This window comes from Macrobrachium nipponense, chromosome 15 (assembly GCF_015104395.2).
Source record: "Macrobrachium nipponense isolate FS-2020 chromosome 15, ASM1510439v2, whole genome shotgun sequence".
NCBI lineage: Eukaryota > Metazoa > Arthropoda > Malacostraca > Decapoda > Palaemonidae > Macrobrachium > Macrobrachium nipponense.
In genome coordinates this window covers 22,585,587-22,602,962 of record NC_087208.1, presented here as the reverse complement: position 1 = coordinate 22,602,962, position 17,376 = coordinate 22,585,587, and the positions used below count along the sequence as shown (strand labels likewise).

The 17,376-nt window shown below is 37.6% G+C and overlaps 1 protein-coding gene across 3 annotated transcripts in view; it reads right to left on the bottom strand.

Annotated features, from left to right (window-relative positions):
• LOC135227028 (RNA-binding protein Ro60-like) overlaps positions 1–17,376 on the bottom strand; it is a 196,130-nt gene that overhangs the window by 63,948 nt on the left and 114,806 nt on the right. For all 3 annotated transcript variants that reach the window (XR_010317333.1, XM_064266813.1, XM_064266814.1), the window contains exon 12: positions 15,951–16,102. Coding sequence is in view for 2 of the 3 variants with exons in the window: in XM_064266813.1 (XP_064122883.1) it covers positions 15,951–16,102 (152 nt within the window). In the remaining variant the exon portion in view is untranslated. The remainder of the gene's footprint in view (positions 1–15,950; positions 16,103–17,376) is intronic.

Sequence of the window (17,376 nt, the reverse complement as noted above, 5' to 3'; positions counted from 1 at the left end):
TTGCTTACAAGAACTCTTGAACACACCCAGGGTCCCGTCGTATGGCTCTTTCCCACGGCCTCCACTCTAACGGTCAGGCCCAAGCATGACAGGCTCCCTCCAGTCATCTGCCACTACTGCAAGAGGATCAGCCATAGAGAAGCAGACTGCAAGACCAAGAATGCAGGGCTGGCAGCTGCCCCATTCCTGGTAGGGTCATAAGCCTAATCCCAAAGTTACTCTCCCCAACAACTCCATAGCAAGGCTACCTTTGATACGTGGGGCTAGAAGGGATGGACACACCAAGGCTTGGCCAAGTGTCCTGGCAGATCCACTGCACCACCCTCAATCTTCCTCAAAGTCACCACTCTAGCCTCACAGCAAGTCTGAATTCTTGTAGACAATAGTGTGGAAGTCCCCTTGATTGTACAAGATCAAGTGCCCACCGGTGCCCAAATCTGAGACAGCAAACACATGACTATCTAGTGGGTGGACAGCATTAGGAAGGGCTTCCTACTGTCTCACTGAGGGTGACTGGTTTTACTTAGGAACATGATGATCCTATTAACCCTCTTACGCCGATTGGACGTATTAAACGTCGAGTCAAAATGTCTCCCGTATGCCGATTGGACATATCATACGTCGGCTCAAAAAAGTTTTTTTAAAAATTCGCGGAAAAATACTTATAGGCCTACCAGCAGAAAACTTTTGTATCACGCGCCTTGGGGGATGCTGGGAGTTCACGGATCAAGGCATTGTTTTGTTTACAATCACTACGCAGGCGCGCAAGCGCGAATTTCTTTCTTATCACACTAAAAAGTATCAGTGACACATCTCAGAAATTATTTTGTCACTTTGACATAATTTTTGCACCATTTTAAATTATCCTTTACATGAAGTATTATATATGAAAATGTGCGCAATTTCATGTAAAATACAACAAAAAAATACTCATGATTGTAGCTTTTATCAGTTTTGAAATATTTCCATATAAATAACGATAAGTGCCAAAATTTCAACCTTCGGTCAACTTTGACTCTACAGAAATGGTCGAGAAACGCAATTGTAAGCTAAAATTCTTATATTATAGTAATATTCAATCATTTGCCTTCATTTTGCAACAAATTGGACGTCTCTAGCACAATATTTCGATTTATGGTGAATTTATGAAAAAACTTTTTCCTTACGTTCGTGCGATAACTCTTCCGATAAATTTTTTCGTGCGATTGTCCTAATGTTTGCACCATTTTAAATTAGCCGTTACATAAAGTTTTATATATGGAAATGTGCACAATTTCATGCACAATACAACAATAAACAACCCATGGTTGTAGCTTTTATTAGTTTTGAAATATTTTCATATAAATAACGTTAATTGCAAAAATTTCAACTTTCGGTCAACTTTGACTCTACCGAAATGGTCGAAAAACGCAATTGTAAGCTAAAACTCTTATATTCTAGTAATATTCAATCATTTAACTTCATTTTGCAACGACTTGGAAGTCTCTAGCACAATATTTCGATTTATGGTGAATTTATGAAAAAAAAAAAAAACATTTTCCTTACGTTCGCGCAGTAACTCTTCCGAAAAAATCAGAATTTTTTTGTGCGATTGTCGAAATGTTTGCACCATTTAAAATGAGCTGTTACATAAAGTTTTATATATGAAAATGTGCGCAATTTCATGTAGAATACAACTAAAAAGGATTGAAGGTTGTAGCTTTTCTCTTTTATCGAAATATTTGCATATAAATCACGATAAATAGAAAAAAAACCACGTTCGGTCAAATTTGACTCTACCGAAATAGTTGAAAAACGCAATTGTAAGCTAAAACTCTTACGGCCTAGTAATATTCCGTCATTTTTCTTCATTTTGAAACAAATTTGAAGTCTCTAAAACAATATTGTGATTTATGGTGAATTTTTGAAAAATATATTTACCTTCACTCCGCGCGCCGATTCGCAGCCGCAAGTCTCCGAAATACGTACATCGCATTATCCTAATATTTGCTCCATTTCATATTAGCCTTTTTATAGAGTTTCATATATCAAAATGTGCGGAAATTCATGAAGAATACAATAAAAAATAATTGAAGGTTGTAGCTTTTTCCATCTCCGAAATATGTGCATATAAAAAAATAAATATATAAAAATTTCGACATTCGGTCAAATTTAACTCGTTCGAAATGGTCGAAATCTGCAATTCTAATCTAAAACTCTTACAATACCGTAATATTCAATCATTTTTCTTAATTTTGAAACAAATTGGAAGTCTCTAGAGCAATATTTAGAATTACGGTGAATTTTTGTTTTGATAACATTTTTTTACGTCCGCGCGTTACGAATTCGTACATCATTTTTTGATAATATTTTTCCGGTGTTGCTTTTATTGTTTTACTATGTATTATATATCAAAAGGATTGCAATTTAGTGTACAATACAACGAAAAAAAAGTCACTCGTTAGCTTCGACCGTTTTTTGTACAGCGTGATTTGAATACAATTATCTATGAATTTTTTTTTTTTCGCTACCATATATCGCATTATTTACATATGATAATGATATTATTTTTCATTTCTGATGATTGCATACTAAACTTCAGGCAATGAAAAAAAAAATGAGCCAAAAATGAACTCTTAATCTTCAAAACTAAGCGCGCTGTGATTTTTTGAAAAAATTATTTTTTCCGCTTTCGCGCTCACTCCAAACCAGCACCGACATACAGGAGAGGTTTTGATTTTTAGGGCTTCGGCGTAAGAGGGTTAACCCTGGACGTATTTTACGTCAACATTTTTGTCTCCCGTGTGCCGACTGGACGTATTTTACGTCGACTTACAAAAGTTTTTTTTTAAATTCGCGGAAAAATACTTATAGGCCTACCAGCCTAAAACTTTTGAATCACGCGCCTTGGGGGATGCTGGGAGTTCACGGATCAAGGTGTTGTTTTGTTTACATTTGTTACGCAGGCGCGCAAGCGCGAATTTCTTTCTTGCCGCACTAAAAAGTATCTGTGACACATCTCAGAAATTATTTCGTCACTTTGACATAATTTTTGTACCTTTGTAAATTAGCCGTTACATGAAGTATAATATATGAAAATGTGCGTATTTTTATGTAGAATACAACAATAAAATACTCATGATTGTAGCTTTTATCAATTTTGAGATATTTTCATATAAATAACGATAATTGCCAAAATTTCAACCTTCGGTCAACTTTGACTCTACCGAAATGGTCGAAAAATGCAATTGTAAGCTAAAACGCTTATATTCTAGTAATATTCAATCATTTACCTTCATTTTGCAACTAATTGGAAGTCTCTAGCACAATATTTTGATTTATGATGAATTTATGAAAAACTTTTTCCTTACGTCGGCGCGGTAACTCTTCCGAAAAAAATCATACATGCGATTGTGGTAATGTTTGCACCATTTTAAAATTAGCCGTTATATAAAGTTTTATATATGGAAATGTGCACAATTTCATGTACAATACAACTAAAAACAACCCATGATTGTAGCTTTTATCAGTTTTGAGATATTTTCATATAAATAACGATAATTGCCAAAATTTCAACCTTCGGTCAACTTTGACTCTACCGAAATGGTAAAAAAACGCAATTGTAAGCTAAAACGCTTATATTCTAGTAATATTCAAGCATTTACTTTCATTTTGCAACAAATTGGAAGTCTCTAGCACAATATTTCGATTTATGGTGAATTTATGAAAAAAAATAACATTTTCTTCACGTCCGCGCATAACTCTTCCAAAAAAATCATATGTGCGATTGTGATAATGTTTGCACCATTTTAAAATTAGCCGTTACATAAAGTTTTATATATGAAAATGTGCGCAATTTCATGTAGAATACAACAACAAATAATTGAAGGTTGTAGCTTTTCTCATTTTTGAAATATTTGCATATAAATCACGATAAATAGAAAAAAAACCACGTTCGGTCAACTTTGACTCTACCGAAATGGTCGAAAAACGCAATTGTAAGCTAAAACTCTTACAGTCTAGTAATATTTAGTCATTTATCTTCATCTTGAAACAAATTCGAAGTCTCTAGCAAAATATTTAGATTTATCGTAAATTAAAAAAAAAACTTTCCTTCCCTCCGCGCGCAGATTCTCCGCCACAAATCTCCGAAATGCGTACGTCCCATTCTCGGAATATTTGCTCCGTTTCATATTAGGCATTTCATAGAGTTTTATATATGAAAATGTGCGCAATTTTATGTAGAATAAAACGAAAAATATTTGAAGGTTGTAGCTTTTCTTATTTCCAAAATAATTGCATATAAAAAATATATATATAAAAAAATTCGACATTCAGTCAACTTTAACTCATCAGATATAGTCGAAAACTGCAATTGTAAGCTAATACCCTTACAGTATAGTAATATTCAATCATTTGTCTTCATTTTGAAAGAAATTGGAAGTCTCTAGGACAATATTTAGATTTATGGTGAATTTTTGAAAAAATATTTGTTTACGTCCGTGCGTTACGAATTCATGCATTATTTTGTGATAATATTTTCTCTGTGTTGCTTTTATCGTTTTACAATGTGTTATATACCAAAATGATCGCAATTTAGTGTATATTACAACGAAAAAAAAGTAACTTGTTACCTTTAACCGTTTTGCGCACAGCGTGATTTGAATACAATTATATATGAAATTTCGTTTTTGCGCTATTATATATCGCATTATTTATATATGATAATGATAATTTTTTCATTTCTGATGGTTGCATGCTAAACTTCAGGCAATGACAAAAAAAGGAGCCAAAAATGAACTCTTAATCTTGAAAACTAAGCGCGCTGTGAATTTTTGAAAAAAATATTTTTTCCGCTTCCGCGCTCACTCCGAAACCCCTCCGGCACACGGGAGACAAAATTTTATTTACCGCTCCGGCGTAAGAGGGTTAAATATGAAATCTTTGCCTTCAGCAGGAATGTCTTTTATGTTAAGTTTTGAAAATACAAGCTTCTTTGATGGTTCCAAATTGGACAATCGACTAATAAGTGTTGGACTGTCATTGGTGTCTTGTATGTACTACATTTCACTGGGTCTGGATGTGGATTTGACATCAAATGACCCTGTGAAAATCTAGTATGGCCTATATGTAGTCTTGTTAATAAAACTTCTTTAGCTCTTTCTTTTTGAGATGATAACACCCATGAATTAACTTAAATTTTAATGTTTCTCAGTTTGTTTGTAGTTGGCACTGACGTCCAATCTGTTTGATATATTTTTTTAGGCTTAATTGAGGTTATTCAGTCTGATACTGGCGCATGTGTCATTGTTGATGGAATAGTGCAAGCTAATTTGGCAGCTGTATCTACTTTTTTGTTTCCTTCAATTCCCACATGTGCTGAAATCCAACATATTTTTATTAATAGTCCTAACTGCATAAGTTGATGCATTTTTATTTGGATTTCTTGTACAAGGTGAGTTGTAGATTTGTACTTGTTTATAGCATTCAATAGCACTTCGTGAGTTACGGAAATTATGGTGGGAATTGCTCTCTTCTCAGATATTATGTCTAGTGCTATTCATATGGCTGTGAGTTCAGCAGTGCATACTGATGATATTGGGGGAAGACTTAACTTTCAGCAGTGCATACTGATGATATTGGGGGAAGACTTAACTAACTTATCTTTTGAGAATGCTGAAGCTCCTACTCCAGTGTTGTTTTTTTATCCATCTGCGTAGATCATAAGTTGATCTCCCTTTCTTCTGATGTGCTCCAATGCATGTTGGCGGTACATCTCTGTGTTTGCCATATTTCCTTTTAGAAGATATGATAGAGGAGTACATATTTTTACTAGTTTCAAAGTCCAGGGTGGTGGGAGTTCCATTCCTGAATGGAAAATTGGTTTAATATTACGTGAATTCATTAAATATTTGGTTCTTTGTGGGAAAAAGCTAGCACTATGGTTTTCTAATCTTTAATTATAATTCAGAAAGTAGGTAGCAGCGGGAGTTGTTCCTGCTTGAAGGGATAGGCCCCTACGTATAGTTATCGAGTTGCGGTGATGTTTAAGGGGTAATATAACTGCTTCTAATAACAGTGAGTTTATAGGGGATGATCGAAATGCTCCTGTGCACAAACGTATTCCTTTATGATGCAATGCATCTAGTGTTTTTAATGTAGCTTCTGAGGTAGATGAATATATTGGGCAACAATAATCTATTATAATAACACTGTTGCTTTGTATAATATTAGTATGGTGTTACGTCCAGTTCCCCATTTGATATGTGATAGTTTTTTCAATATGGCTAGAGCTTTTATGCCTTTTGCTTTAATATATTAGAGGTTTGCTTTCCAGTTCAGGTGCTGATCAAACACCATTCCTAGTTATTTAACATTTTTGCAGAATTTACTATTGAAAATTGAAATCCTACTGAATTTGCCCAGTTGGTAATATTTGTGATGGCAGAACTATTGAGGATTCTTTGGGCATGCCTTAGCGTGCTACTTGTATATGGCAAAATCATCAACCTACAAACTGTTTTTAACTCCTTTTGGTAAATTTATTGTAATATCATTAACTGCTAAAGAAATGGGGCACAGCTAAAGACACTGCCTTGGGGGATTCCTTCTTCCAATTCATAAACATTTTAATAAGAATTTTCTATTCAAATTTGGAAAGTTCTATCTGATAGAAAATTGTTAATAAAAATTGGTAAATGGCCTCTTATACCTTCAGGGTGAAGTTTTGCATGATATTGTGTCTCCATATTGTATCACATGCTTTTTCTATTTTAAAAATATTGCCTGTTAATTTTTCTGATCAAATTATTTTTTTATATGATCTAGACAGGTTAGTGGATCAAGGGTTGATTGACCAGCTATTGATCCTGATTGCGTTGGTGTCAGAATTAAAATTTTTTTTTATGACAAATGTTATTTGTGAATTACCCATTTTTTCTAGTATTTTACAGACAGTTTGTCAAAGATGTAGGTCTATAATTGGATGGATTACTTGAATCTTTCCAGGTTTGTTTATTGGGATAATGATAGCATGTTTCCATTTATCTGGAAAAACGCGTTTCATCCAGATGGTGTAACAGAATTTTAGTAAATATGATTTGGCAATGGGAGCTAGTCTTGTATCATTTCATATGATATTTCATCATGGCCTCGGGCCGATGAATGACATAAATCTATAGCATTGTTTAATTCTTCCATATTAAATGCATAATTATATTCTAGATCTTCAATAGTTTTCAAAGTTGAGTGTAGTATTTTTTTCCCTGTGTTCTTATATTTTGAAAATGTTCATTTAGATTGAAGAAGGGACTTATGTTTTCAAAGTGTTTCCCTATTATATTCGAGATTTCATATGGGTCATGCATGATATGGTTTCCCATTTTGGTTTATTGCACTTCTTGGGTGTCTTATGTATTTTTCGTTAATTTTCCTTATTTTTTGCCAAATATCTTTCATAGATGTATTAGTTGACAAGCTTGATACATAATTTTTCCATGATGATATTTTCTCAGATATTACTAAGTTTTTGCAATTTGGCATTATATTTATTATATAATGGTTTAATATAATTGACTGTTATGTTGATTAGTACTACAGTGGACCCCCGTATTCGCGGACTCACACTTTCGCAGATTTCTCTCGGGAATGTTTCCCTGCATTATTCGCGGAAAATTCGCACATTCGCCATATTTTTCTATGAGAAATATCCACAAATTCCTGTTTTTTTTTTTTGTTAATTTCATCATAAAATGCACTTTTTGTGATAAAACTATTTGTCCAAAATTGCATTTTTCCTAACTATACAAACCTGAGGTCCTTTTACAATAGGAAGGTTACTAGCGGCAGCTAGATAGGTCGTAACCTTTCGAACAAGGGGTTCGGTAGTTAACTGCTTGTCCGACAGTGCGCGCGCCGCGCGACTGGGAAGTGAAGAATCACTTTTGCTTTAGGCCCAAGCAAAAATTGCAGAGTGAGGGGTGGCATGAGGTGGGGTTATGTGTAAAAGGACCTCAGGTTTGTATAGTTAGGAAAAATGCAATTTTGGACAAATTGTCATTTGTTCCGACACGAGATACAAACCTTTCGGTCCTTTTACAATAAAGATTATGAAAAATTTGTATTGTATTTCTGAGTAATAAATTAAGGTATTATGTATGATGAAATAATTAACTATGTTATTTAAAAGAATGACAAAATGTCTAAGACTTTTCGCCTCCATTTATGCCATGAAAAGACGCATTATGAAAATAAAAGATGGGAAAAGTAACTGAAGCGTTTCTATTAATCCTTATGGTGTCGTCTCTCTTTTGCCAGTCCTAGGCGTGGCTGCCACACGGTAAACTGGCTTCACTTTACTGAACGGTCTGACCCATGCGGGGTGTCTCCTCCCATTATTCCTCTGGCACCGGCGATCGGGGGGACTTCTTCCCAGCCTCGGCACGTGGCCGGTCAGAGACCGTCACGTCAGCCCGGGTAGCCAGCTGGTCGCCGTGAGAGCGAGAGCTGGCCTGGTGGGAGGCGCCTGAGCAGCTCTCACCAGCCTTCCGCTCCGTGCCGTGAAACCGGTGGCGAGCGAGCTCTGGCACCTAATTCTTGGCTGCACGGTCACTGGTAGGTGACGGTACACTAGATATCTCTCGCGGACAAGAGGCCAAGACGGAACCTGGTGTAGTGGCAGAGCCCCTGACACCGGGTGAGGAAGTACTGGTGTTAGCCGGTACCCCTCTGGTCCCCGTAGTCTTCTTCCTTGCGGAAGAAGAGACGGGCCTCGCTCCCGAAGGAGCAGGAGGACCAGCGGAAGAACCCCCCCGTCCCACCGAGGTGAGACGGGTCCCGAGAAGCTCCCGAGGGAGACTTCTTAGGAGGGAGGAGGCAACCTTCTTCTTCCTCGGCTGTGAAGCCTTAGAAGTCGAAGGGGAAGAGGCGGCATCCGACAACGATGAAGAAGATGAAGACGACGATGACGACACCCTCCTCTTCTTCGTCAGCTTCCTCAGGACAGACGTAAGATCTGCCATCCAGGGCGGAGCCGGGGCTGCTGTAGCCGAAGCCCCAGGCCCAGACGCACCTGTACAGACAGACCAAAGTCTGGGGCAGTACCACCACGAACAGGGACGACGTCAGCAGGTATGGGCATCTCAGGAACGGCAGGCACAGCCAGCACAGCATCGGCAGGGACAGCTAGCACAGCAACGGCAGGGACAGCCAGCACAGAATCGGCAGGTACGGCAGGCAGCACTGGTAACACAGGAGGTGGAGCAGCAGCCAGCGACATCCAGGTACCGGCGGCAGGTCCAGGTCCAGGGGCGAACTCTAGGGCAGAGGGAGTGTGGTCGCGGCAGCGGGGCAACCACGAGCGGCGGCGGCACGGCCCCCCCTCGGTATGGCGAACAGCCCTGCACAGTGGCTGTAGGTGAGACTGTCACCACGTGAGGCGAGTATACCAGGTGAGGAGGGACGGCGTCATCTGGAGTCGACATCGTTGTCGTGGTCACCGCAGCAGGCCCAGTAGATAAGAGCAGAAGCCCCTGGACACTAGGCACGCCCTGCAGACCGAAGGACGCCCATACCTGACCAAGGTCAACCCTCGTGGCAGTAGCACCTGCGGAAGTAACAGTAGAGTGATTAGTGGGGGGGGGAGTCCCCTCGCGTGGGGAGGGCGAGCCCCACTCCGAACGAGCGGAAGACCCCGAATACAATTGTACATTGGGGCACCGAGCGCCCTCCCCCGCGCTCGGACGGATCAGGCGAGGAGAAGGACCCAGATAACTCCCCCCCCCCCCCCCAAAGGGGGAAGGGCCCATCCGCGGGAGCTGAGCAGGGGGGTGGGTGGGGGGGGGGGGGGGGGGAAGAGATTCTCGTGTCCCACCCCCGCACAGCACCCATGTACCCAAAACAAAAATACTACAGGGCCCGAGAGCAATCGTGCCCTCGGCACCGAGAGCAAGGGCATAAGGATCAATTCCTGGCAGAGCAAAATCTTGATCCAAAAAGAATATTGATGCAATCAATAATAAAAGGATATAAAAATGAAAAAGAATCTTGCATTACGATTTCACTTCACAATGAATAAAGGGCTCGGGTCGAGCGCATTTGCGCCCTCGGACCGAGCGCAAGGGGGAAAGGATCCATTCCCGATATGAGCGGAAACCTTGATCCACGATGAATTGATGCAATCACAACATATATGAAAATTAAAAGAATACTGCTCTTGCGATTCACTTCATACAAGATAAAAGGGGAAGGATCAATTCCCGGGTAAGAGCGGAAACATTGATCCAATGAAAATGATGCAATCAAAATAATATATGAAAATGAAAAAGATACTGCACTTGCGAATTCACTTCATATAAATAAAAGGGGAAAGGACCAATTTCCGGGTAAGAGCGGAAACTGATCCAAAATGAGTATTGATGCAATCAAAATTAATATATGAAAATGAAAAAGAATACTGTACTTGCGATCCACTTTCATACAGAATAATTTTTCGTGCTGAGCGCATTCGCTCGGCATCGAGCACACAGGTCAAAAAAAAATATAAATGAAAAAGAGTACTTACTTACAATTTTCATTCACACATTTCCCCAAAATATACGGCTCGGAGCGAGCGCTCTACTGCCCTCGGCACCGAGCACACACAATACGAGGATCATTCTGGGAAACTTTGAATTCCCGCACTTATGCCCTTCAGTCCCTGGTAATCGGAGGGCGTGGTGAAACCATGATCCTTTAATTCACAATTGAATTCAATGGAAATAAAGTTGAAATGATTGTACTTACAATTCAGTATCACTAGATAAATAGAAAAAGAAAACACAACCATGCGAAAGCAACGACAATGAAGCGGGCAGAGAGCGATGATACACACGTCTACACCCCAGCAGGCCGAAAGCAAAAGTGATTCTTCACCTCCCAGTCGCGCGGCGCGCGCACTGTCAGACAAGCAGTTAACTACCGAACCTCTTGTTCGAAAGCTTACGACCTATCCAGCTGCCGCTAGTAACCTTCCTATTGTAAAAGGACCGAAAGGTTTGTATCTCGTGTCGGAACAAAAACCAAGTATAAAAATTTTTAGTAGATTTTTCTTGAGTTTTAACTAACAAAATAGCCTGTTTTTAGCATTTTTATAGGGGTTCCAAACATTCTCGGGTTCTAATTATTCATGGGGGGTCTGGTGCGCACGCCCCCCCCCCAAATACGGGGGGGACCACTGTATGTTGTTTAGAATGTTTGTATGGTTGGGCAATTTGTTAAGGGCTTGAGCCGTGTCTTAAGTCTGCTAAGATTTTGACTTAACATGTGTTTGGTTTTATTTAAAGTTGATAAGGTTGAAGTCCACCATGGGACAGGGGATTTATTTGGGTGTGGCCTTGCTTTAGGTATGCTTTTATCAGCAGGATCTATTATGAAATCCGTGAAGAATTCACATATTGTATTGTGGTTTTGGTTATGCGGAAATGGTGGTATATTTCTGGTATGTAGATTGTAAATGTCCCAATCTGCTTTTTGGATATTATATTTTACAGGTGGCAATACTAAATTATTATTTAAATAATTAAGGACTATGGGGAAGTGGTCACTCCTATACGAGTCATCCAGGCCATTCCACTCTAGTTTTTCAGATAAGTTGACTGAGCACAGCGAGATCTCTACTGAAGAAAAGGTTAAGTGGGTATTGGAAAAGTAAGTTGGCACATCACTTTCATTTGGGCAGCATAGGTCATGCTCCAATATGTATTTCTCTATGTTTGTTCCTGGTACATCAGCAGGGAGACTGTTATCCCAAAGGGAACTACAAGCTCTAAAATCTCCTACTTAAAGTAGGGGTTCATGTAGATTATTAATTAATGCTGGTAGATCACTAAGTTTGACCTAAAATTTGGTTGGTTGTATATGTTACAAATTGTGATTATATCTTTATCTGGCATATATAATTTGATAGCTGTTATCTGATATGATTGTGATGGTATGTTTGAAACCCTTCTTTACCGGGTGGGTGAGCAGAATGTAAACATTGTGTTTGCTGCCGAACTGAATCTCTCGGTAGTGACTGCAGTTGGGAGGGGTGGCGATCGTAAAAAATATTTGCCAAAAATACACTAATCAAGACAGGCTAATGAAATTATCAGGTATTATTAGCACTATAATAACGCTTATTCTCTGTTAGTTTTATCATCCTACAGGGAAAATAATTATTTTATGAAAAAAAATGTGAAATGGTATGTTTAAAAGTTCATAGGTGATACTATTTTGACCATATATTGCTATGCCCAACTTTCCACCATCAGTTGGTGAATAACAAGCAATTTTGTACTGTATAATGTTTGTGGAGTTAGATCCTATGTGTTGTAGGCATATACATATTGGGTTGTGGTCTCGTAGGATTCTTTGTAATAATAGACGTAGTCGGATTAAGAAGCCATTTATGTTCCATTGAACAATTTTATATTCCATTATTTGGAAGAATTGGTGTTAAATTCTGTAAATTGATTGCTGATTTTACTTTGCCTCATAGTTTATATGCATTTGAGTTGATCTGTGGTTTTTTAATTGTTGTATTTGTATGTTGGCTATTAAATTCAGCAGTTTTTTATATAATTAAATATTAAGTCTATTTTTAATTTTATAATTTCCTTTCTGTATTTTAAGGATTCAGAACATAATTCATTCTTATGTTGGTGTGTTAAAGGGCATTTCCTTAATTTAATAAAATTGTTTAAACAATTTTGTATCATGTCCTCTGTCTTGGTGGTTAGTGGTTATAATTACCTATGAAACACTCATTACAAAAGACAAAGCATCTTTGGTGTTGTTAGTTATTGGTTCATAAGTATTTGACATTCTAATTCTATTGGTCCTTTTTTAACCATTACACGCCGAGCCGGTATTTCTGAAAGTGTCTCCCGTATGCCCGCGGCGTTCACGAGTGAGTGCCGAAGTGGAAAAAATGTTTTTTCAAAAAATAAAAAATCACAGCACGCTTAATTTTCAAGATTAAGAGTTCATTTTTGGCTCCTTTTTTGTCATTGCCTGAAGTTTAGTATGCAACCATCAGAAATGAAAAATAAATATTATCATTCATAAATATTGGAATATATGACAACGCAAAAAAAAAATTTCATATATAATTGTATACAAATCGCACTGTGACCAAAACAGTTAAAGCTAATGAGTTAATTATTTATTCGTTGTATTGTACACTAAATCGCAATGATTTTGGTATATAACAAATTGCAAAACGATCAAAGCAACACACAGAAAATATCACAATATGATGCGTGAATTCGTAACACGTGGACGTAAAAAAAGTAGTTTTCAAAAATTCACCATAAATCAAAATATTGTGCTAGAGACTTCCCATTTGTTGCAAAATGAAGGTAATTGATTGAATATTACTGATAAAAGCTACAACCATGGGTTGTTTTTTGTTGTATTCTACATGAAATTGCGCACATTTTCATATGTAAAACTTTATGCAATGGCTAATATAAAACAGTGCAAACATTACGACAATCGGACGAAAAAATTTCTGATTTTTTCAGAAGAGTTACCATGCGGACGTAAGGAAAAAGTTTTTTTCATATATTCACCATAAATCGAAATATTGTGTAAGAGACTTCCAATTTGTTGCAAAATGAAGGTAAATGATTGAATATTACTAGAATGTAATAGTTTTAGCTTACAATTGCGCTTTTTTACTGCAAAATGAAGGTAAATGATTGAATATTACTAAAATTAATTGTTTTAGTTTAAAATTGCGCTTTTTTGCCATTTCAGTCGAGTCAACGTTGACCGACGGTTGAAATTTTGGCACTTATCGTTATTTATTTGAAAATATTTCAAAACTGATAAAAGCTACAACCATGGATTGTTTTTTGTTGTATTCTACATGAAATTGCACACACTTTCATATATAAAACTTTATGTAACGGCTAATATAAAATGGTGCAAACATTACGACAATCGGATGAAAAAATTTCTGATTATTTTGGAAGAGTGACCGCCTGGATGTAAGGAAAAAGTTTTTTTTTCATAAATTCACCATAAATCGAAATATTGTGCTAAGGACTTCCAATTTGTTGCAAAATAAACTTAAATGATTGAGTATTACTAGAATGTAAGAGTTAGCTTAAAATTGCGTTTTTCGACCATTTCAGTCGAGTCAAAGTTGACCGAAGGTTGATATATTGGCACTTATCATTATTTATATGAAAATATTTCAAAACTGATAATAGCTACAGCCATAGATTGTTTTTCATTGTATTCTACATGAAATTGCGCACATTTTCATATTGTTTTTCCGTCATGGGGCCCAGGGGTACTCCAATCATTAAGTTCAGTAATCATAAACATATTTGAGATTAAAAAAAAAAATCTAGAAAAGATATCACTGGCTCTTCGCAAAGTTAAATCTTCCGCCAATGGCACAAGTGAGAAATGACTCCCAAAATGTCCGCATCCCTACCCTAACCCAAAAAGGGATGGCATAACATGATTAGTATGACCCAAGTGTAAGCAGAACCCGCTTGCTAAGACTAAGAGTATTACGATAATACAATTATCCCCATCCTAATCACATTATGGGCAAACCGGACAGAATGCCGAGAGTTCTATTACTAGAACCAGGTGACCCTTGGAATCCGTTGTCCAGCTCAACAGAATAGTTCCACCTAAAAAACAGGTCCGAACATTGTCGGGTAGATGATGGATCTACCACAGTTCTCACTATTTAGCTTTGGATTTAACTCCACATTAAGCCATGATATGTTTTCTTAGTTACTTGATTTCAAAAATTTTGGCAAAAACGGAAAAGTCCACAGATATTAACCCGAAAATATACAATGTTATATGGGACTCTTGGGTTCGAACCTAGGAAGAAATTCCTGAGGTTCGAAAGCCCCTCACCACGTCAAGGTGGTCCCAAAATTAGGGGGCTGAGCCAGAGACAAGAGAAAATCCTCGTCATTGCACAAAACAGAAGTTGACAGTAAAAGGTTTGAAAGGTGAAAATCCTCATAGTTGCACTGAGTCAATTGTTAGGAGAGGGTGGAAAGTAAGATGGAGGAAAAAGAATATGAAAAGTGGTAGTGTAAAAGGAACAAAAGGGGTTGACACTAGAAGCTGCAGGCATGCTGTAGTCTTTAGTAATGCCTACACTGCACCACATGGAGTGTACTGAAGGCACTACCACTAACGGGGGATTTCCACCATATGCAAAAGGACACGTCATGAAGAATTTTGAAAAGAACTTGGACATTCCAATGAATACGCATCAGATGTTACAAAGATGTAAGCGAACTTCAATAGTAGGTAACATTCATTCCAAATAAGAACATTAATGAAACAAAAAGCACAGAAAAAAACCAAAGTTTAAACTATGAGACAATGTTTAACCATCAGGCCATGCTAATAAACACTAATGCATACGCCCATAACTGGGCTAAATTTCAGGATGGTTCATTTGAAAGAAAAACTTTAAAAAAATAACTCATCAATGGATTTATGTAAAGAGGAAGATATATATTCTTATATAAGAAAAAAAAAATCTAAAAAAATGTCTGTACATTCCACGGGAAGGTAAAGTAAATATTTCCCACCCCTTGCAGGCCACTTTTCTCTAAGACAGTTGTAAAAAAGGCTAATTTTGCAAAGGTATAAGTGTGCTTTCAAATATTTTTCTTTATTTTATTTTGTCAAATTAAAATTACAGCTCAGACAATTCTTAGCATATTTATTGTAAAATATTTACAACGCATCCTTGGAAGGGAAGTTGTAATAACATTTCCCCTTACCACCTCAAGCAAGACTGAAGGTCTTTCAGCTCAGCTCCAACTCTTAGACAGTGATCTGAAGAGTGATATACAGAGCTAGGAACATTTTTCCTGCAACATTTGTTCAAACTGTATGGCACCAAATCTTAAACATAATGTATGTTACCAGTCCACAAGGGGTTAATGTTTTACACCCACCTTATTTGTGCATTGTTTTTCTTATTTACTTGTTTTAAAATTTCAGCAATATAGTGGGGGTCAAATTTGAGGCTGACAACAACCATAGTTTCCACTTTCTTCTCAACTGCCCAGTTCAAAGCTGCTTCCACATTAACAGGACCAATCACAGTCTGCAAATAACAATAAATTTATAGGCTGACATTGAATATATTTATAATAATATATGTAACAATAGTAATATTTACAAAAAAAATTATATATCAGGAAAAAAATATTGTGAGTACACAAAGGAATTATCACAAAATGTTTCACAAATGTATCATGAAGAACATAAAATAAATGACAAATTTTCTAAGACAATTTGTATTTTTCGTTGCTACAAACTTGAGGTCTTAACAATAGGATAATTTTCTAGCACCTAGCTGGATCTGGTTAAACAATCAGAGATTGAAAAGCAAGGAATCTGTGACATCTGGCAATGCGTGCGTATATCGGGTAAAAACTGGTCAAAGACCACGCACCCCATGCTATCACGTTAAGTCTTTCACAACCCAGGATATCATAAGATGACACAGGGGCAGCTAGAGGTGGGCAGTAAAACGTTAAGACCTCAGGTTTGTAACTATGAAAAATACAAATTGTCTTAGAAAATTTGTCATTTGTTCATACGCGAACACAAACCTTCAGTCTTCAACAATAGGATAGACTTATACTTGGTGGGAGGTACAGACATCCTAAACTAGCTGGGGGCCACTCCACCAGTCCAACTCCAAAAGAAATATCTACAGGAGAGGGACTAATGCCCATGAGAAGCTAGATAAACTGATATCCAACAACTCTGCCAACTGGGTTACATACAATGACACATGAGAAGATTCACTGCAGTAGGGAACTAAAGAGAAATTCTGACTGTTTGATAACAAACCAATGCATCAGGATTCATTATCACTCCTCACTCCCCCTTGCTAGAGAGTGGAGTATATGCTACTGAATAGAGGTTTCGATTATTTGAACACAAAGCAAACAAACTACCAGTATGACTACCTTACTCACCTGTACCACACCAGTCCAACAAATGATGTGTCTATTCCTCAACCCGCCCTTAGGAAGAAGGGAATGAACAAGAGAAAGAAAGAGACCAGCCAACTCACTCATTCTCTCTTCCACACAATCATCTTAGGTAAGATACAATTGTGCCTGGTTAAGGGCAATGATGAGTGCACGATCTGTTGGGCAGACACCACAGGACCCAAGGAAAAAGTGTCCATAGATCATCACAAGTCAAAAATGCCTGTCTGATAGCTTCACGTAACCAAAAAGTGATTATATTTTTGGAAACATCTTTCTTAGAACGCCCCATGCTAACAAAAAGCCTACAACATCCTGGTCTGAGATGTTGTGACCTCTTAAGATAGCAACGCAGAGCTCTGACAGGACACAATAA